Raw genomic sequence first — 19,980 nt, 5'->3', positions numbered from 1 at the left:
CTCTTATCACTGGCCACAGCTCATGGAAGAGAAGGAGGAAGGAATTTCTTTATAATCCCTCCTCCCCAAAGAAGTGGATATGCTGAGCCAGGCCACACTGAGCTGGGTTAGTGGCATTATTTTTCACAACCCCATGATGTAACTACTACTACTGTCCCATTCTGCAGATGGTGCCACTGAGGCTCAGGGAACTCCACCATCCCACCCAATGACCAATGACAGAGCCTGGGTTCAATCCAACTTCACTCATGTCCAAAACCCCAAAATGCAGCAAGGTAGGTATAAGCAGGAGTCAAATTCCTGCACAGCTGCTGGCTACACACATCCCATGCCTTCTCTGGGCCTCAGTTTCCCCAAATTGTAAAATGAGAACACCTAAGAGTATCATAGCTCATCGGGGTATTTTGAAGATGAAATTGTCATGTGTCCACACCCTGATTCACCCCCACCCCAAACCTGCAACCCTCCTCCACCTCCAGCAGCCCTCCCCTCCCCAGGTGTTAGCACCTCTGCCCTCCCAGTGCTCAGCCCTGGGAGTTGTCCTGGATTCCGTCCTCACACTCAACCAATCCACCAGCACATCAGCTTTCCCCTCACAATATGGCCAGAATCCAGCGCCCCTCACCACCTGGTTTCCTCTGAGGCTCCAGCTCCCGCCCTGGCCCACCGCAGCAGCCCCAGGGAATAAGACCTAAGCCAACCACCCCTGCTCTAAATCATTCCATGGCTCCCATGTCCCTCAAAAGAGACACGGCCCCCAAGGCCCTGCTTAACCGGCCCTGGGGTCTCTCTAGTCTCTCTACCTCCTCCCTCACCCACCTCCCTGCACTCCATCCTCAGCCACCTCCCCAGTCTTCTTGAGCACGCCGGACACATGCCCACCTCGGGGCCTTTGCACTGGCTGTTCCCTCTCCCTCTCCCTCTCCAGATATCCCAGACCTTCCTCCCTCACCTCCTTTCCTGATGAGGGATTTTAAGTTGCAGCCCCCCTCACACCCACACCCTCACCCAGCTCCATCCCTGTCTTCTCTGCACATCATCCCTGTCTCTGCCCTGGGGCTGCCTCCCTGCCAGACTTGGACAGCAGGCCCTGAGAGCTGGCTCTGCTTGGTTCCCTGCTGTTTTGCTGTTGATTTCCAGTGCCCAAAGAGACCCAGCACACAGTAGGTGCCACACAGGTGTCAGCCTTGAGGATTGCTAGTTATTGACTTCCTCACTGGAGGAAGTGCCATGCTGGGCGCTGAGGTGAGAAAACGCCTTTGAAAAGGTCACACAGGTGAGGCAAGTGGCTCATGCCTGTAATCCCAGCCCTTTAGGAGGCCGAGGCGGGCAGATCACCTGAGGTCAGGAGTTCGAGACCAACCTGGCCAACATGGTGAAACCTTGTCTCTACTAAAAATACAAAAAGCCAGGCGTGGTGGCAGGTACCAGTAATCCCAGCTACTCGGGAGGCTGAGGCAGGAGAATCGCTTGAACCCGGGAGGTAGAGGTTGCAATGAGTACAGCCACTGTACTCTAGCCTGAGCGACAGAGTGAGACTCCATCTCAAAAAAAAAAAAAAAAAAAAAAGAAAGAAAGAAAGAAAGAAAAGGTTGCGAGGACTCTGGGATGATGCCTGTTAGAGCCTGGCACCAAGAAGCCTGGCTCACAATAGGTGCTCAACCAACGCTGCTGATCCGTGGATGAGGGCGTCCCCATAATTGTCATGTTCAAATCCTGGCTCCACCAGCTGCTCTCCTGACTGTGCCCCAGTTGGGTGTGAGTGTCCCTCACAGAGGTGACACACCATTCCATTCAGGTCAAGGGCGCAGAGCAGTCCTGGCAGCGCACAGCAGGAGATTTATTGGAGCTCTGAGCCTGGCTGTGGTTGGCGGCTTCCCTGCAGGCCTGCCGCACCCGTGTAGCATGGCTGCCGCCCAGACCCGCCCGACGTCCCGCCCAGCCCAGCCGGCAGCAGCAGGGGGCAGGATTTCCCGCTGATCCCGGCGGTCCATCCTCCGCAGTTTAAAAAGAGCCCAGCGGGGCTTAACCCTCCCGCGTCCGGCCGGCCTCTGATGTCCCCTGTCCCCTGTGGAACTCCGGCCTTGGCCATCTGCCTACTTCTCTGAGCCTCAGTATCCTCATCTGTAAAACCGGTTCCCCTCATCTCAGGGTCAAAAACGAGCATTCAGTGAGCACAAGGAGCCCTCAGTCGCCAGGGCCATCCTCTCCCTCCCCGCGGCGGTGCCGGTTATCTGGCCAGGGTAGGTCCACCCGGGAGGAGGTGACTTTGCAGCCTCCAGCCGCTATCGCTTCCTGACTTCATCTTGGGAACAGGCCGTGCTGTGCGCCAGCCCGTGAAGCCCACCGTCCGGGGAGGGGGGCGATTAAAAGATCCCAACCTCCTCCCCAGGAGACCAAAGAGGTTAGACGGGGCCCCGGGTACTAGGCTGGGTTGGGCGCCTGGGCCGGTCGCAGTTGTCTGGGGGCCCTGGGGCCCTCTGCGTCGAGAGCGCTCGAAGACCCGGGATTCCTGGCCCGATCGCGTGGGGAGACCCCAGCTCCTCCCCAGCCTGCCCCGCCGGCTCGGGGAAGGGGCGGCCCCTTTAAGAGCGCGCGGCCCCGCCCGCCCCCTCTGGGCCGGATCCGAATTCCAGGGAGGCGGGGCGGAGACGGCGGCGAGGAGGAGGCCGCGGCGCGGGACGGATCGAGCTGCGGCTCGGGCGGCGCCTCCCTGCGGCGGGCCCGGCCCGGCTCCGGCCCCCGCTGGGGCAATGCTCCCCGGGGCCGCAGGATGAGCCAGGTGAGCGCGGAGACCCCCAGCACTCCCCGGGGGCGGGGCGGGAAGCGGCGTCCTCGGCCTCTGTTCCCCGGGGCTGTGTGACCTTGGGCGGGCCCGCACCCTCTCTGGGCCCAGGGCCCGAGCACCGGCGGGGCCTGCGGAGGCCGCTCTGAGTCCTGGCCCCGCAGGCACCGGCCTGGAGCGCTGGGGAGGCTTCTTGGAGGAGGCGGGGCCTGGCCCTGGCCCCGGATCGCCGAGACCGGCCACGCTGCGCCGCCTGGACGCCGGGCTCCTCCACCCACAGCTCTGCGACCTTCACGAGCTCGGCCCTTTCTGCGCCTCAGTTTCCTTATCTATAAAATGGAGATAATGCCTCCGGGCGCTGAGCCCTAGCGCGGTCGTGCTGTTACACTATTGCTGCTGCTATGTCGTTGTTAATGATGGCACAGCCCTTATGGAAGGGGGGCCAAGGAAGGCACGGGGACCTTCCCACAGGATGTGGGGTGGGCACCAGCCCTAAGCCATGCACATAACCCACTCTGAGGTCAGGACCTGGGTTCCTTTTGTGTCCACTGGGGGCCTTAGCCGTTGTCTTTACTTCTCTAGGTCCCAGCCCTTCACAATGGGCGCGCCTCCCTGCCTGAGAGGGAGGCCCCAGCCAAGCCCTAGTTTCCACCCCAAAAAGCCACACAGCAAACACTTAATGGACCCTGAATTTATAAAAATTATCCCATAGAGTCCTATGAGGCAGGGAATGTTACTGTACCCATTTCGCAGATGAGGAAACTTGGGGCACTGACATTTCTCAGACCCAACATGTAAACCAGGCATTTGGCCTGAGTGACAGACTGGTGCAGGTGGCCAGCAGCTTAATTTGTACTGAGCGTTTACTGGGTCCCCACAGCGATCCTGAACTGTGTTCCTGCCCACAGTGATTCGGCCGGTCCGGGCATGGCAGACCCAGTGGCGGGCATCGCGGGCTCGGCGGCCAAGAGCGTGCGGCCATTTCGCTCCAGTGAGGCCTACGTGGAGGCCATGAAGGAGGACCTGGCCGAGTGGCTCAATGCCTTGTACGGCCTGGGTCTCCCGGGTGGTGGCGATGGCTTCCTGACGGGGCTGGCCACGGGCACGACCCTGTGCCAACATGCCAATGCCGTGACCGAGGCTGCCCGCGCATTGGCAGCCACCCGCCCGGCCCGAGGTGTGGCCTTCCAGGCGCACAGTGTAGTGCCTGGCTCCTTCATGGCGCGCGACAACGTGGCCACCTTCATCGGCTGGTGCCGCATGGAGCTGGGTGTGCCGGAGGTGCTCATGTTTGAGACTGAGGACCTGGTGCTGCGCAAGAACGAGAAGAGCGTGGTGCTGTGCCTGCTGGAGGTGGCGCGGCGTGGGGCACGCCTGGGCCTGCTCGCCCCACGCCTCGTGCAGTTCGAGCAGGAGATTGAGCGGGAGCTGCGTGCCGCACCCCCAGCCCCCAACGCCCCTGCCGCTGGGGAGGACACCACTGAAACCGCCCCTGCACCAGGGACTCCTGCCCGCGGCCCCCGCATGACACCCAGCGACCTGCGCAACCTGGACGAGCTGGTGAGTCCCCCAGCACCAGGTGTCAGGGACCCGACAGCACAGCCAGTGCCTGCAATCTGTCCCTGAACCTCCCAGGGTCCACCCTGCTATCTGCAGAACAGTCTGCCCCACAAAGAGTGCACATGTTGAGCACCAAACCAAGGAATGTATACCTGACCCCAAGGAAATGGGTAGCCCACAGAGAGGGCGGTGCTGGGGAGATGACGCAGCCCAGCCGGGCCTGGGACAGGATGCGGGCTCCTGGCACGATCTTCCCTCGCTTTGTGTGCTAACTGTGCCTCAACTGAGATTGTGCGTTCCTTCTTCTGGGGGGCCACATGATTGGGGCGCCTCTTCTGTGCCCTCCCTGCAGTCAGTCTTAGGCAGATGTGCCCACAACCTCATGGAGGCTCGAGGTTGAGTGGGTGTTGTGATGCTCGGTTGAGACGAGGCATGGAAAAACCTGGGCAAGGTGCCTGGCACACAGTAGGTGCCCCAGGGGGCTCTGCAGGTCTCCCCACTCCCCAGGCACCCCTGGGAAGCCTAGCTGGGTTGCTGCTGTTGCTGGGAGCAGGGATCCTGTTTGGAATTACAGGATTCGTTCTACTCTAAGCATAGGAGGTGCTGGGCCCTGCCCCCAAGTCTCTCCTCTCCCAGGATCTGGGTGGCCCCTGCTACCCCTGAGGGTGGACCAAGAGTTTCCTTCTTATCAGAAGGTCAGGACTACAATGTGCCTGCCTGGGAGGCGGATGGATAGCGGATGGCAGTGGGCAGAGCCTGGGGCCCCACCCCCTGTCCTGAACCAGGGTCACTCAAGGCCCCACCTGCTTATTTCCTCTGGCGGCACCGCTGCCGCTGTGGGCGGGGAGGCGGGCAGCGCTGCCCACATAGCCAGCTTGGCAGCGCTCTGGCTCTGGTTGGGGGCTGTATGTGGTGTGTGCTCACTCGGCCAGTGGCCTGTGTGCGTGTGTCCGATGTGTCTGTGGTATGCCTCCACATCAGTGCCCACCCAGGGACATGGGGCCCCCTGCACCTGTGTCCTGTAGCCTGCCTGGCCTTCCTGTGGGCCCCAGCCTTCTTGTCTGGGAAGTGGGTGAAGCGGGAGTGAGGACGGGCTCTGGGGCTTCCCCAGGTCTAGGGGCTGTGGGATGTTCGTCACCGGGTCTCAGACCATGACCTGACCACAGCCCCATCATCTCATCCTGGGCAGCTCCCTGGGCCCAGAGAGCCAAGAAAGGGGAGCTGGTGAAAGGTCACGTGTGGGCCGGGCGTGGTGGCTCACGCCTGTAATCCAGCAATTTAGGAGGCCGAGGCGGGTGGATCACCTGAGGTCAGGAATTCGAGACCAGCCTAACCAACATGGAGAAACCCCATCTCTACTAAAAATACAAAATTAGCCGGGAGTGGTGGCGCATGCCTGTAATCCCAGCCACTCGGGAGGCTGAGGCAGGAGAATCGCTTGAACCTGGAAGGCGGAGGTTGCAGTGAGCCGAGATCGTGCTGTTGCACTCCAGCCTGGGCAACAAGAGCGAAACTCCATCTCAAAAAAAAAAAAAAAAAGAAAGGTCACATGTGGAAGCTGTACCCCATCCGGGGCAACACCGCCTCCATCCGCTTCCCCGGAAAGTCTTCCTTCCTCTTGACCCTGGAATGGCTGACATTAAGTCCCAGGAAGAGGACTTGACCTCTGACCCCTACCCTCTCTCTCTGGCCTCAGGTGAGGGAGATTCTGGGCCGCTGCACCTGCCCTGACCAGTTCCCCATGATCAAGGTGTCGGAGGGGAAGTACCGTGTGGGGGACTCGAGTCTGCTCATTTTTGTGCGGGTAAGGGCCTGGGGCCGCCCCAGCGGGCAGCAGCCAAGGTGGTGGGTGGCCGGGCGCCTGGGGCACAGCCGTGACCTGCCCACACCTGCAGGTGCTGAGGAGCCACGTGATGGTGCGAGTGGGTGGTGGCTGGGACACGCTGGAGCATTACCTGGACAAGCACGACCCATGCCGCTGCTCCTCCACTGGTCAGTGCCAAGGTGGGGCTGGGGCTGGACAGGCAGGGGACTCGCTTCTGTGGCTCTGTCCCTCACATGCTGCCTGTCCTCTCTCCCTGCAGCTCACCGCCCACCCCAGCCGAGGGTCTGCACCTTTTCTCCACAGAGGGTGTCGCCCACCCCCAGTCCCCGCCCTGCTAGCCCAGTTCCCGGGAGTGAGCGCCGGGACTCCCGGCCTGAGATGACTCCCATTAGCTTACGAAGCACAAAGGAGGGGCCCGAGACCCCACCCAGGTGAGATGCAGGACGAGGAGTGAGGGGTCCAGAGGGTGGGGGGGCGTCAGCCCTGGCCTGCATGATGGGTTGCCTGTGCGCCAGAGTGACTCACACCCTGGGAAAAGTTCGCGTGGGTGGGGGCGGGCCTGGCTTCCCATCTCCATGGCAACCCAACCAAACCATCAACACAGCTGGGGCGGGCCCTGTGGCTGGGCGGCAGCCAGTCCAGCTCTTGCTTCCTCTGGCCCGTCCTGGGAAGGGGGGTGTCTAGAGCCCAGGAAACTACTTCTTTCGTGGCTTTTGGGGCTCTGGGCGGCTGGCTGGAGGAAGCTGCTCACTTCTCCCTGGAAGTCCCCAGGACAGACCGATGCCCCTGACAGCCCCGTCCACCAGCCACATACCCTGCTGTTTCTCTTCCTGCCTGTTCTGCATGCCGGTCCTTCCGTGGTACCCCATCTGTCTCTCTTGTCCCCCTGCCCCAGGCCCCGGGATCAGCTGCCCCCCCATCCCCGCTCCCGCCGCTACTCCGGGGACAGTGACTCCTCAGCCTCCTCTGCCCAGAGCGGCCCCCTTGGTGCCCGCAGTGATGACACAGGCATTGGCCCCCGGAGGGAGCGACCCAGCCGGCGGCTGACCACAGGCACCCCGGCCTCTCTGAGACGGCCTCCTGCCCTGCGCAGCCAGTCCCGAGACCGGCTGGATCGCGGCCGGCCCCGGGGGGCCCCAGGAGGCAGGGGAGCCCAGCTGTCGGTCCCCAGCCCTGCCCGGCGGGCCCGGAGCCAGAGCCGCGAAGAGCAGGCTGTGCTGCTTGTGCGCAGGGATCGAGACGGGCAGCACTCATGGGTGCCAAGGGGCAGGGGCAGTGGGGGCTCGGGCAGGAGCACCCCCCAGACTCCCCGTGCCCGCAGCCCTGCAGCACCCCGGCTTTCCCGGGTCTCCAGCCCCAGTCCAGAGTTGGGCATCACACCGGCCAGCATCTTCCGCACACCCCTGCAGCTCGACCCGCAGCAGGAGCAGCAGCTGTTCCGGCGCCTGGAAGAGGAGTTCCTGGCCAATGCCCGGGCCCTTGAAGCTGTTGCTAGCGTGACCCCCACTGGACCAGCCCCTGACCCAGCTCGGGCCCCCGACCCTCCAGCTCCTGACTCTGCCTACTGTTCCTCCAGTTCCTCCTCTTCGTCCCTCAGCGTCCTGGGTGGCAAATGTGGCCAACCTGGGGACTCTGGCCGGACGGCCAATGGGCTGCCTGGGCCCCGAAGCCAAGCCCTTTCCAGCTCCTCCGATGAAGGTAGCCCCTGCCCTGGCATGGGGGGGCCACTAGATGCACCTGGGAGCCCCCTGGCTGGCCCCGAACCCTCGAGGACCTGGGCACGGGGTCGGATGGACACACAGCCAGACCGTAAACCCTCACGCATCCCCACGCCTCGGGGCCCCCGCCGCCCCTCCGGACCCGCAGAGCTTGGAACCTGGCATGCCCTGCACTCAGTCACCCCAAGGGCTGAGCCAGATTCCTGGATGTGATGGACCAGCTCAGCTGTCCCCAGACCCCATCCCTTCTCCTTTTCCTTTGTGGCCTTAACCCCTCTGCATCAGGGAGCCCCCTCTGCCTCTTGAGTACCAGACCTCATGGGACCACACCCCTTGGGACCACATGGCACAATGGGACCTCTGTTGTACATTCCAGTTGGGGGATGAGCGTTGCTATTTAATTACTAATATTGAATGCCTTAGAGAAGGCCGGGCGAGCCCGGTGTTCTGAAGACCTGTGGCCCAGCAGAGCCTCTTGACAGTAAAGTTTTGCTCCAGCCACCTGTTTCTTGGGGACTCCGCCTTGGGGCCATTCAGACCCTTTCGAGGACCCTGGAGTTAACTGCCTGGAGGCCAAGCCCGGCAACTCTGACCTCTAGGCTTAAGGCGTTATCCCGCCCAGCCCAGAAATCCCAGGTGCACTCAAATTATTTTCCCTTTTATTATCCCGCGATAGGTGTGGCATAAAGAATATGTCCAGTGAAGCTCCAGGAGCAGGCTGCGTGTTTCCAGTCAAATTCATAGCCAAGTCCTTTCCATCCAATGGGACTGTGACCCCACTGAGGTCCCAGAAAGGGCTGGCCATCTCCAATGGAGCTTGGGACCTGGTTGGGTCCAATGAGGTTCAAAAAGGGGCCCGTCGCTTAGGAGACTGGGTTGGAACTTTCCTCATCCAATCAGGGCGGAGACTGCCCTGTCCAGTCCCAGTGAAGTTGGGTAATCCCGTCCAATCCAGGTCCCTGGTTGTCCCAGTTACAAGGTGGGGCCCATGGATGGCATTGTCCAATCGGGTCACATGAGGCTGCAGCGCGCGGGATGCAGCGCCCCCTGCAGGCGCAGGGCCGGGTGTGCAGGGCGCGCGCGCACCAGAGCGCAGCGCAGCAGCTCGCGGAAGAGACGCAGCACGTGCCAGTTGTACTTGGCTGAGCACTCGAGGTAGCCGCAGCGCCATCCCCTACGCACCAGGGCGGCCAGCGCGCGCCGCGGTCCGAAGCGCAGCCGCTGCCTGTCCCGCTTGTTGCCTACCACGAGGATGGGCGCTTCGGGCGCGCCCGCCGGCCTGGGGGCCGAATGGAGATGAGAGACGCGGTGCCGGGGACCCCACGGCCGGAAAATTCCCCCAGTGGGTATACACACGCAGGCGCATTCCCTTCCTACGGCCAGAGACACCCCCCGCCCCAACGAAACCCCAGGCCCATGTGGGCCAAAGAACACATAGAGCTTAAGACCTTCCCACGGGCGAAGGCCTAAGACTCGGCCCACGACGTTGGGAAACCCTACACACTCTCCTCAGGCAAAGGCCCTGCCAGACCTGGTCCTAGCTCCCCACCTCCAGAACTGCCGGGCCCCTACCTGGTCTCCGCGATGCGCTGCCGCAGGGCCTTCACGTAGTCGAAACTGTCCGGGCTGCAGATGTCGTAGACGAGCACGAAGGCGTCCGTGTCCTGCAAGCTCCAGTCCTTAGCGTCTGGCCACTCCTGGGGACAGGAGGCCGGGGTTTGCGGAAGCCTCCTTTCCACTCTCCCGCTCTCGAACCCTCTGCAGGGGCCTGGACGCTAATCCTCAGGCCAACATCACCCCCATACAGACCTCTGTGCCCCTCCCCCAAGCTTTCCGGGCCCTGTCTCCTCATGACCACCAGAGTAAAATTTTCCAAATCGTGCCCGGAGCCTGTCAGCCACCCTCCTTCATCCTTGGTCTCCCCTCTGTTTACCCCGAATCTTCCTCTTTTCAGCTTTCCCCAACTCGGCTCAGGCCACTCTCCTCCCTAGATACTCTCGGTGCTTACCACTGCCTCTAAGACTAATTCCAAAGCCCTTGGCCCGAGCCCCGTGGTCCACCACGCCCCAGACTGTCAGCTGTAACCGTTTATGCCCGTAGCGTAAGCACCTGCTGGTCTTTCCACCTGGTATGTTTTTGCCACTTCCTTTACTCAGAACTTAACTCGGTCTTCCAGGTTCAGCTCAAATGCCACTCCCTCCAGGAAGCCCTGCTTAATCCTGCCTGCTCTTTCCTCTTCACTGCTCTAGGGTCGGAGGTCTGTCCTTTACTTTGCACAAATTACTAAACGAGTCTTCGCTCCAGGGCACAAAAATGATAGAGCAGAGAATGAACCCCTCCACCAGCCCCCGTAGAAAGTACACCCCTGCTCCTGACCCCAGTCTCTCCCATTGTAGCTCTGCTCAAGGCCCCAAACACAAAACGCCACACTCTCGGGAAGGCACCGCTGTGCACCACCACGAGCTGCTCCACACCCCCAGCGGAGGCAGGCAAAGGTGGAGGCGCTCACAGGAGCAAGGGAACGCCCCTGGGCAAAATCGCCCGGCCTCCAGCCTGGGCTTGGGTGTCTCCAGGTCGGCGGGAGGGGCTGAAACGCAAGTATCCCAGGACGCACACACATCCCTCCATCCCGGAGCACAGCCAGGCGCCCGAGGCCTCCACGCGGACACGCACGTGTGCACCGAGCACGCACACCCCTCACACTGTCACACGCCCCTGCTCGCTCCTCGAGCCGCTACCTCCGGACCCCCGGGGCTCGAGCCGGGGCCAGCGACGTCGCCGTCGCGGATGCTCAAGTCGTAGACGGCGCCGTCGAGCAGCACCGCGGGTCGGTAGAGGCGCGGCCCGTCCGTGGGCCGGTGGCGCTCGGGGTAGTCACCGAACAGGAACTGGCGGATGATGGCCGTCTTGCCCACGCCCGGGGCGCCTAGAACGGCCACCCGCAGGCTACCCCCCATGGCCGGCCGGCGCTGCCGCTCCCCGCGCTGGAAAGCCTCATGGGCCGGCGCCGAGCCGTGCGCCCCCCCGGCCGTGCGCCTCGCGCGCCCTGCCCGGTGCGCCACGGCCCCGCCGCGCTTCTCGTTGCCCCTCGGAGCACCGAGACCGGAGAGGGCAGGCCCGAGGCCGGAGCTGGCGGCAGGAGGGCGGATAGACAGCGGAGTGGGCAGACAGGTGGCGGGCGCGCGAGCGGCTCGGGCGGGTGCCGAAGCTCGAGAGAGAGCAGACCCGGAGCGGCGCTCAGACACCGCCTCCGCCCCGCAGCGCCAACCCAGGCGCCGGCGGCCACGCGAGGCCCCTAAGTCCAACCCCTCTCGCGGCGCGGGTCCCGCAGCGGTGCGGGGCGCGGGGGGCAGCGCTGCCTCCCGGAGCCTCTGTTCTTCTCTCGTTTCCGCGCCTGGAGTCGCCGCCCCAGCCGCCGGCGCGAGCGAGCGGGGCCTCCCGGAGGCGGCGATGAGGTAACCGCCCGCCCCTCCCACCTTCCCCCACCGCCCAGGACGCCCCTCCCAGGAAGGGTCGCAGGAAGGTGACTGGGGGACAGAGACCCCGGAGAGGGCCTACCCCCTCCTTACCCCCTCCGCGTGTCCCGCTCCTCTCACCCGCTCCAAAATAGAAGCCCCTTCCCACCCACTGCCGCGGCCGCTCTTCCAAACACTGCTCGCCCCCACGCTGGCTCCCGACAAGCCCCGGCCCCCGGAGTCAGGCCGCCCGGGGTCCGAATTGGGGGGGCGGCTGTGTGACCTTGGGCGAATCGCCGCACTGCGCTGGGTCTGCGCTCCGCATCCGTCACAGGCAGACTCCTCAAGAGGCTCCGACCTTTTCTTGAGAGCCTACTATGTGCCAGGCCCATTACCTACGTGATTCTCGAACCTTCAGCCTCAGCCTGGCATCGCTGGTTGAGAGAAGAGGAAACAGGCCCGGGAGGGGAATCTGCAAGGTTAGAAGAGCAGTGGGGGGGCCCTTGAAGTCTCCTCTGAGGTCCCTCCTACCTTCTTCCTGCCCACGGGGGTAAATGGTCCACACTAGACAATATTCAAACGGCCGTCCTCGGGGGGAAGTGGGGACAGAGGGGTGCCGAGACCACAGCAGCTTAGCTCCAGATCCCTGTCCCAACAAGGCTGTTGGTGACTAAATAGAGAAAGATCCAGAAATTGGCCCACTCCACCTCCATCACTACTAAGGTCACGTTTCCTGCGTGAGTTGCAACCCGCAGCTCCCTTCAAAGGGGTGCAACCTGCAAAACAGGCGCCCAGAGCCCAAGCTCCCCCTCCCTGGAGCTAGTGGAGAAGCTCCTGCCCCATCACAGCTTGGAAAGCCTGGGTTAGCCCAGCCCCCTATCCTCCGCCTCTGCTCTCCTCCTCGCTGTGTGGGGGCTCCCACGTCTCTGACCTGCACATGGCAATGCTCAAGAAATGGCCGCAATTCACAGATATCTCTGCACTGACTAAGGAGTTCATTTATTTATCCCCTTAACAAATATTCCAAATCTTATTGCTTGTCAAGAGGCTGAGATAGATTTAAAAAACAGAAAACAGGAAAAAAAAAAAAAAGGTCTGCTTTGGGAGAGAGGGTTCTAGAACAAATGGGATCTAGGGACTTGAGTCAAAGCACAGACAATGTATCCACACCAGCCCAGGGGAAGTAGAAGAGCTAAATTCTGAAGGGGAAGGAGACACATCCTCCAGGGAGCCTGTATGATGACAACCAGAAAGTGTCTCCAGAACAATGGCCTTGCTTTCATCCTCCCATGCTGGATCAGGGGCTGGGGTCCGCTTTCACTCCTCTCCTCAGCCACTAGAGAGCTCAGAACCACCTCTGTCTAGTGTTCCAGGTCTTCTAGCTCAGTGAGTGGGGACTGCTGGCTTCATTCTTTCCTACCATGATTTTTCCCTTCACTTCCCTCTTTCACGTTGTAACTTTTCAGACTTCTGGGTTTTGTTGTTGTTTGAGACAAGGTCTTGCTCTGTCACCCAAGCTGGAGTGCAGTGGTGTGATCATAGCTCACTGCATCCTCAACCTCTTGGGTTCAAGCAATCCTCCTTGCCTCAGCCTTTCAAATAGCTGGGACTGCAGGCGTGTACTATGACATCCAGCTAATTTGTTTATTTTTATTTTTTGTAGAGGTGGAATCTCACTATGTTGCCCAGGCTGGTCTTGAACTCCTGGCTTAAGCAATCCTCCCTCCTCAGCCTCCAAAAGTGCTAGGATTACAGCACCACATCCGGCCACCACATCCGGCCAGACTTCCGGGTTTTTGACTTTTCAGGCTTCTGGGTTTTGTGAGCTGCTTCAATTCCTTTGGGGAACAAGGCAAGGAGTAAATAATAAGGCACTCAGCAACACAACAACAAAACCCAGAAGTCTGAAAAGCTGACACCAGGACGGTCTTTTGTTTGTTTTGAGATGGAGTCTCGCTCTGTTGCCCAGGCTGGAGTGCAGTGGTGCGATCTTGGCTCACTGCAACCTCCACCTCCTGGGTTCAAGCAATTCTCCCGTCTCAGCCTCTAGAGTAGCTGGGACTACAGGCACATGCCACCATACCTGGCTAATTTTTGTATTTTTTAGTAGAGACGGGGTTTCACCTTATTGGTCAGGCTGGTCTCGAACTGCTGACCTCAGGTGATCCACCCGCCTCAGCCTCCCAAAGTGCTGGGGTTTCAGGCGTGAGCCACCGCGCCCGGCCAGGACGGTCTTTTTTAAGGTCTTCTCAATGCTAGGTGCACTCCCGCCCACCCCTGGGTATTCTTTCTCTGGAAAACTTTCCTTGCTTCTCCTTCCGACACTACAAACAGAGCTGTGTGTGAGGTGTCTCTGGCTCCCAGTATGTGTTTTTGGATGGTGAGGGGAAGGGGCACTGTGGACTGGGAACGTCCTGAGGCTCCCACGAAGCCCTGCAAACCCCACAACGTGCCATGTTCCCTAGGAGACTCTCACAGCAGCGTTCCTAGCAGCAGTGCCCATTTATCAAGGGCCTGTGATGTGCCAAGCCTGACCCACAGCCTCACACTCACTGAGGCTCCCAGGGATGCCATGATTGGGCCACAGTTGCCTAGCAGGAAAATGGCAGCACAGGGGCTGGAACCCAGGCCCTTGGGCTCCAGAGCCTGGCTTTCTGCAAAGCCTGGCTTCATCTGGACCCAGAGGGTTCTCAGGAAGTGCTCAACTGAAGCTCAGCCCCCAGTGACCACTCAGCCCCCAGTCGGGAGGGACTTGGGGAGGCCTTTAGGCCCCGTGGAGCCCCCCATCCACAGGGGCTGAGCTGAGCCCTAATGGGAGAGTGCAGCCCTGTGCCAGGCTTCCTAAAGACCAGCAGGCCAGGGGGCTCAAGCTGCCTGTCTGCCTGGGATGTGGATTTCAGGGTTCTCTCATCAGTCCCCTCACTCCTTCCCCAAAGAAAGGCTGTGGGGCTCCTGCCTGCTGCCCCTCTCCAATCCCTATTCCCCAGGGGCCTCCCGGGCACTCCTTGAATGCCCCTATCCAGGGCTCCAGGGACCACCCGCCAACTATGCACGCATCTTCTCCTTCAGCAGAGGGGACTGGCACTAGGCACACAGTGGCCAAGGTGGTCCTGCCTACCCTCTGTGGCAGGGAGAAAGAGACAGACATGCAGCTAGGCAGGGACAGATGAAGACAGGAGCTCTGGGCTGGTTCAGGCCTGGGGAGATGAGGAGGCCTAGGGGAAGCACCAGTCCAGTGGGAGTTGAGGGGCTTATACTGAGCCCCGAAGGATCAAGCCACAGATAGTGGGGAGGGCTGGGCAGGAACAGGCACCAGGTGGGGAATTCTGCTTTCCCCAGTTCATTGCCCACAGGCTCCTAACAACCAGCTACCTGGCCTACACCCATGTGTTTCTTCCCAACTGGGCCTGATTCCAGCCCATCCCTGAAGTCAGGCACCCAAGACTGCATCCAGCTCCCAGAGGGTGTTGGTTCTGGACTCCTTTGCTGGGCCACACCAGTGACCACTAATTATGGTCCTGGCCACGAATCATGGCTCCACACCACCAGTAACTCACTTCCTGGAGCCACGAATGGAAGGATCCTCCACAGCTCACATGCTTGGGGTGTAGTGGGTCCTTGGACATCCTCATGATGACTCCCACTAATCACAGCCAGGCAGCCTCTTGAGGGCTGGGCTGGTCTTCCAGCCATCAGGACACAAGGAGGCTGGGCAGGGCTGGGCTTCCAAGCCTCTGAAAGTTTCTTTTCTTGGGTTTGAAACCTCCTTCCAGGGCTGTGTCATCTGTGCAAGTTACTTAAATTCTCTGCACCTTGGGCTGGGTGCAGTGGCTGACACCTGTAATTCCGGCACCTTGGGGAGGCCCAGACGGGAGGATTGCTTGGGCCCAGGAGTTCCAGACCAGCCTGGGCAACACAGTGAGATCCCGACTCTATAAAAAATTTTAAAAATTGGCTGGGTGCAGTGGATCACGCCTGTAATCCCAGCATTTTGGGAGGCCGAGGCGGGGGGATCACGAGGTCAGGCATTCGAGACCAGCCTGGCCAACATGGTGAAACCCCATCTCTATTAAAAATACAAAAATTAGCCAGGCGTGGTGGCGGGGGCCTGTAGTCCCAGCTACTCTGGAGGCCGAGGCAGGAGAGTCATTTGAACCCGGGAGGCAGAGGTTGCAGTGAGTCGAGATTGCGCCACTGCACTCCAGCCTGGGTGACAGCGAGACTCCGTCTCAAAAAAAAAAAAAAAAAAAAAAAAAAAATTAAAAAACTAGCTGGGTGCTGTAATCCCAGCACTTCAGGAGGCTGAGGTGGGCGGATCACGAGGTCAGGAGATAGAGATCATCCTGGCTAACACGGTGAAATCGCATCTCTACTAAAAAATACAAAAAATTAGTCGGGCATGGTGGCGGGTGCCTGTAGTCCCAGTTACTCGGGAGGCTGAGGCAGCAGAATGGAGTGAACCCAGGAGGCAGAGGTTGCAGTGAGCCAAGATCACACCACTGCACTCCAGCCTGGGTGACAGAGTGAGACTCCGTCTCAAAAAAAAAAAAAAAAAAAAAAATTAGCTGGGCGTGGTGGTGCACACCTGTGGTCCCACCTACTCAGGAAGCTGAGGTGGGAGGATCGCTTGAGCCCTGGAGGTCGAGGCTACAGTAAGCCATGATCACACCACTGTACAGCAGCCTGGGTGACAGAGCAAGACCCTGTCTCAAAAAAACAAAAAACAAACAAACAAACAAAAAAACACCTCTGCTTCTCAGCTTCCTTCTCTGTGAAGCAAATATTAATTTTCTTGACTTCACTGAGCTGTGGGATGCAATGAGATGATACAAAGAGAAAAACAAGACAACTTGTTAAGTTTGGGGAGACAAAATTGGTACATATAAAACTTCCATTTTTATATGTAAATGGCTACAAATACAAAACATAATGGAGGCATAGGTGTGTATACGTGGGTAAACAGGCACACATATATTTTCTAGCTCTGTCAGCGGAGGGCCTGGAAGAAGTGACACCCAGTGGCAGTGAATACATCCAGCATCTAGCTCTTGGTTTCTTTCCTTTTTATTATTTATTTATTTATTTTTGAAACAGGGTCTCATTCTGTCATCCAGGCTGTAATGCAGAGGCACAAACATGGCTCACTGCAGCCTGGACCTCCAAGTCTCAAGCAATCATCCCACTTTAGCCTCCCTGAGTAGCTGGGACCACAGGCATATGCCACAACACCCAGCTAAATTTTTGCATTTCTTTGTAGAAACAGGGTTTTGCTGGTCTCAAACTCCTGGGCTCAAGCAATCAGCCTGCCTGGGCCTCCCAAAGTGCTGGGATTACAGGTGTGAGTCACCACGCCTGGCCGCTCTTGGTTTCTTTTTTTTGAGATGGAGTCTTGCTCTGTTGCCCAGGCTGGAGTGCAGAGGCATGATCTCAGCTCACTGCAACCTCGGCCTCCCAGGTTGAAGCAATTCTCCTGTCTCAGCCTCCTGAGTAGCTGGGACTACAGGTGCCTGCCACCACGCCCCGCTAATTTTTGTATTTTTAATAGAGACTGGGTTTCACCTTGTTGGTCAGGCTGGTCTCAAACTCCAGACCTCAGGTGATCCACCCACCTCGACCTCCCAAAGGGCCGGGATTACCGGCGTGAGTCATCGCGCCCGGCCTGGCTGCTCCTGGTTTCTAATACTGTTTTCCAGTGAAAGGAACCAGGCTCCTTGGAGAGATGACTGCTTCTAGGGTTGGGGCAGGACCAGTACAAGATGATCCTGGAGCAACTTATGGTGGCAGAAAGGAAGGAAGTGCTCAAAAACGAGGATGGTGGTATGTCACAGGGACATAGGAACCTTCCGGAAGGAGCTCCCAGTGGCCAAACCTGCAACAATTCAAGCAGCAAAGTAAATAATGTTGTATGGGATTAAGCCCGGATTATAAAATAGATATCCATGAGTCCAAACTGATATAAATGACTGAGTAAATAAATAAATAAATGTGATCATTCAGTTTGCTTGCTCCCAAGGGAAAAAAATACATCTGAGAAGAAACAAGTCTTGCTTAAAGAAGAATTCCAAACACTTTCATGTAGCTACTCCCCCACCCTGCTTTCCAAAGCGTAGGCTGCATTTAGTTACTTGCTTCCAAAGAATAGTGTACAGAAAAGAGGATGGCCGGGCACGGTGGCTCATGCCTGTAATCCCAACACTCTGGGAGGCCAAGGTTGGTGAATCACTTGAGCCCAGGAGTTCAGTACCAGCCTGGGCAACATAGTGAGACCTCCTCTCTACTAAAAATAATAATAAAAAAATATTGAAATTAGCCAGGTGTGGTGGTGTGTGACTGTAGTCCCAGCTACTTGGGACGCTGAGGTGGGAGGATCAATTGAGCTCCAGACGTCAAGGCTGCAGTGTGCTGTGTTTATGCCTCTGCACTCCAGCCTGGAGGACAGAATGAGACCCTGTCTTAAAACAATAAATAAAATAAAAAATAAAGAGGGGAAAAGTAACTTCACAGTAGAGAAAACTGCAAACATGCAAACATTATCTTGGCCAGGTGATCCAGGCAAACATGAGGTGACAAGAAATATCCATAGCATGTCACCCTGATTACGATGCAAAGGGAAAGTCACCTGTGTGGTATTCTTTCTAAAAAACCATAATCCCAGGCTGACCATGAGAAAAACGCCCAACAAACCCAAACTGAGGGACTTTCTACAGAATACCCAAGCAGGACTCCTTGAAACAGTCGAGGTCATGAAACACCAAGAATAGCTGAGAAACTCTCACAGATATAAGGAGGCATGAGTACCATGTGGAATGTGGGATTCTGGAACAGAAGGAGGACATGAGTGCAAAACTAGTGAAACACGAATAAAAAAACGAAATGGGCGGCCAGGCACGATGGCTCATGCCTGTAATCCCAGCACTTTGGGAGGCTGAGGTGGGCAGATCACTTGAAGTCAGGTGTTTGAGACCAGCCTGGCCAATATGGTGAAACCTCATCTCTACTAAAAATACAACAATTGGCTGGGCGCAGTGGCGCATGCCTGTAATCCCAGCTACTTTGGGAGGCTGAGGCAGGAGAATCGCTTGAACCAGGGAGTCGGAGGCTGCAGTGAGCCGAGATCGTGCCACTGCAGTCCAGCCTGGCAACAAAGGGAGGCTCCACCTAAAAAAAAAAAAAAAAAAAAAAAGAACTTTTACATGAAGAAAACTTAAAATATTACAGAGACATAAAAGAAAATCTGAATCAATGGGAAAGCATCTACTCCAGTTCTTTACATATAAAGATCCAATATTGTTATTGATATCATTACAAGAAGGCCATTCTCCATAAATAAATGTAAACATTTGATGTGATCCAAATAATACGATCAATTTTTTTTTTAAGGACAAACTAGTTCTAAAGTTCAAATAGAATGAAATGGGAATAAGAGGGTACAAGAAGTTATCAAAACATGGCTGGGAGCTGTGGCTCACACTTGTAATCCCAATGACTTGAGAGGCTAAGGCAGGAGGATCGCTTGAGCCCAGGTGTTTGAGGCTGCAGTGAGCTATGATCGTGCCACTGCACTCCAGCCTGGGTGACAGAGTGAGACCCTGACTCAAAAAATAAAAAATGGTTGGGCATGGTGGCTCATGCCTGTAATCCCAGCACTTTGGGAGGCCAAGGCGGGTGGATCACTTGAGCTCAGGAGTTCGAGACCAGCCTGGGCCATGTGGGGGAAACCCTATCTCTACAAAAACCACAAAAATTAGGTATGGTAGCTCTCACCTGTAGTCCCAGGTACTTGGGAGGCTGAGGCAGGAGGATCACTTGAGCCTGGGAGGTGGAAGTTGCAGTGAGCTCAGATCACACCACTGCACAACAGCCTGGGTGACAGGAGTGAGACCCTGTCTCAAAAATAATAAATGAATAAAAATAAAAAGTTATCAAAACATGAATAGACAAATTATCTGGTATAGAACAGAGTCCAGAAAAACACCCAAATATATGTGGAAATTTAGAATATGATAAAAATGGCATTTCAAATCTGTGGGGAAAAGATGAATTATTCAGTAAATGGCGTGGAGACAAGTGGGGAACCATCTGGGGAAAAGGGGAAGTTGGATCCCTACCTCATTCCTACAGAAAGCCCAGATGGAACAGGATTGAAATGCAAAAATGAAGAGCAGACAAGTACTAGAAAGAAAAAATTAAAAGAAAATTACATCTTAAAAAGCCCAATTTCAGCATGGAAAAGTAAAATGCAGTAACAAAATAGGGAGGAATAATGATAAATCAGTAAGAAAAAGATCAATAATCAGATAAAAAAATGGCAGAAAATGTGAAGACAGCTCATAGAAAGGGACATACAAGTGGCTCAAAAACACAAGCAAAGAGGCACATTGAAAACACCGGAAGGGCCAGGCGCGATGGCTCATGCCTGTAATCCCAGCATTTTGGGAAGCTGAGGCAGGCGGGTTATTGAGCCCAGGAGTTTGAGACCAGCCTGGGCAACATGGCAAGACCCTGTCTACAAAAAAATACAAAAATTTACTGGGTGTGGTGGTGCGCATTTGTAGTCCCAGCTACTCAGGAGGCTGAGGTGAGAGGATCACTTGAGCCTGGGAGGTTAAGACTGCAGTGAGCCATGATCGCATCACT

General features: G+C 57.6%; 2 protein-coding genes and 1 long non-coding RNA gene across 5 annotated transcripts; 1 reads left to right on the top strand and 2 right to left on the bottom strand.

Annotated features, from left to right (window-relative positions):
• The first annotated feature begins 2,122 nt into the window (after nt 1-2,122).
• Nucleotides 2,123-8,389, top strand: GAS2L1 (growth arrest specific 2 like 1). 3 transcript variants are annotated; one of them, XM_055252862.2, is made up of 6 exons: nt 2,123-2,782; nt 3,694-4,345; nt 6,042-6,149; nt 6,241-6,337; nt 6,430-6,601; nt 7,066-8,389. In XM_055252862.2, the coding sequence occupies exons 2-6, from the start codon at nt 3,713-3,715 to the stop codon at nt 8,099-8,101; spliced, it is 2,046 nt and encodes a 681-aa protein (XP_055108837.1). In that variant the 5' UTR covers nt 2,123-2,782; nt 3,694-3,712; the 3' UTR covers nt 8,102-8,389. The 3 variants fall into 3 exon arrangements, with proteins under 3 accessions (XP_055108837.1, XP_055108839.1, XP_055108838.1); XM_055252864.2 differs by having other exon boundaries at nt 2,627-2,782; nt 7,747-8,389; XM_055252863.2 differs by having other exon boundaries at nt 2,630-2,782; nt 3,666-4,345.
• Nucleotides 8,390-8,530: 141 nt separating this feature from the next.
• Nucleotides 8,531-11,291, bottom strand: RASL10A (RAS like family 10 member A). Its single transcript, XM_055252865.2, has 3 exons — nt 10,627-11,291; nt 9,461-9,585; nt 8,531-9,167 (listed from the first exon to the last, which is right to left on the bottom strand). The coding sequence occupies exons 1-3, from the start codon at nt 10,843-10,845 to the stop codon at nt 8,900-8,902; spliced, it is 612 nt and encodes a 203-aa protein (XP_055108840.1). The 5' UTR covers nt 10,846-11,291; the 3' UTR covers nt 8,531-8,899.
• A 1,026-nt stretch (nt 11,292-12,317) lies between these two features.
• Nucleotides 12,318-14,939, bottom strand: LOC134733461 (uncharacterized). Its single transcript, XR_010116924.1, has 2 exons — nt 14,901-14,939; nt 12,318-13,181 (listed from the first exon to the last, which is right to left on the bottom strand). It is a non-coding gene; the product is annotated as an uncharacterized lncRNA (long non-coding RNA).
• Between the last annotated feature and the right edge of the window lie 5,041 nt (nt 14,940-19,980).

Source organism: Symphalangus syndactylus, chromosome 18 (assembly GCF_028878055.3).
Source record: "Symphalangus syndactylus isolate Jambi chromosome 18, NHGRI_mSymSyn1-v2.1_pri, whole genome shotgun sequence".
In the NCBI taxonomy this organism is placed as follows: domain Eukaryota; kingdom Metazoa; phylum Chordata; class Mammalia; order Primates; family Hylobatidae; genus Symphalangus; species Symphalangus syndactylus.
The sequence above is the reverse complement of the archived record's forward strand: the minus strand, read 5'-3'. Positions and strand labels throughout refer to the sequence as shown.

Bases quoted from the DNA above. Each gene is read 5' to 3' on its own strand.
- GAS2L1 (XM_055252862.2), top strand. From the start codon at position 3,713: ATGGCAGACCCAGTGGCGGGCATCGCGGGCTCGGCGGCCAAGAGCGTG. The intron at 4,346-6,041 runs GTGAGTCCCCCA...CTCTGGCCTCAG, and splicing joins TGCGCAACCTGGACGAGCTG to GTGAGGGAGATTCTGGGCCG. The intron at 6,338-6,429 runs GTCAGTGCCAAG...CTCTCCCTGCAG, and splicing joins ATGCCGCTGCTCCTCCACTG to CTCACCGCCCACCCCAGCCG.
- RASL10A (XM_055252865.2), bottom strand. From the start codon at position 10,845: ATGGGGGGTAGCCTGCGGGTGGCCGTTCTAGGCGCCCCGGGCGTGGGC. The intron at 9,586-10,626 runs GTAGCGGCTCGA...TCCTGTCCCCAG, and splicing joins CGAGCCCCGGGGGTCCGGAG to GAGTGGCCAGACGCTAAGGA. The intron at 9,168-9,460 runs GTAGGGGCCCGG...TTCGGCCCCCAG, and splicing joins CAGCGCATCGCGGAGACCAG to GCCGGCGGGCGCGCCCGAAG.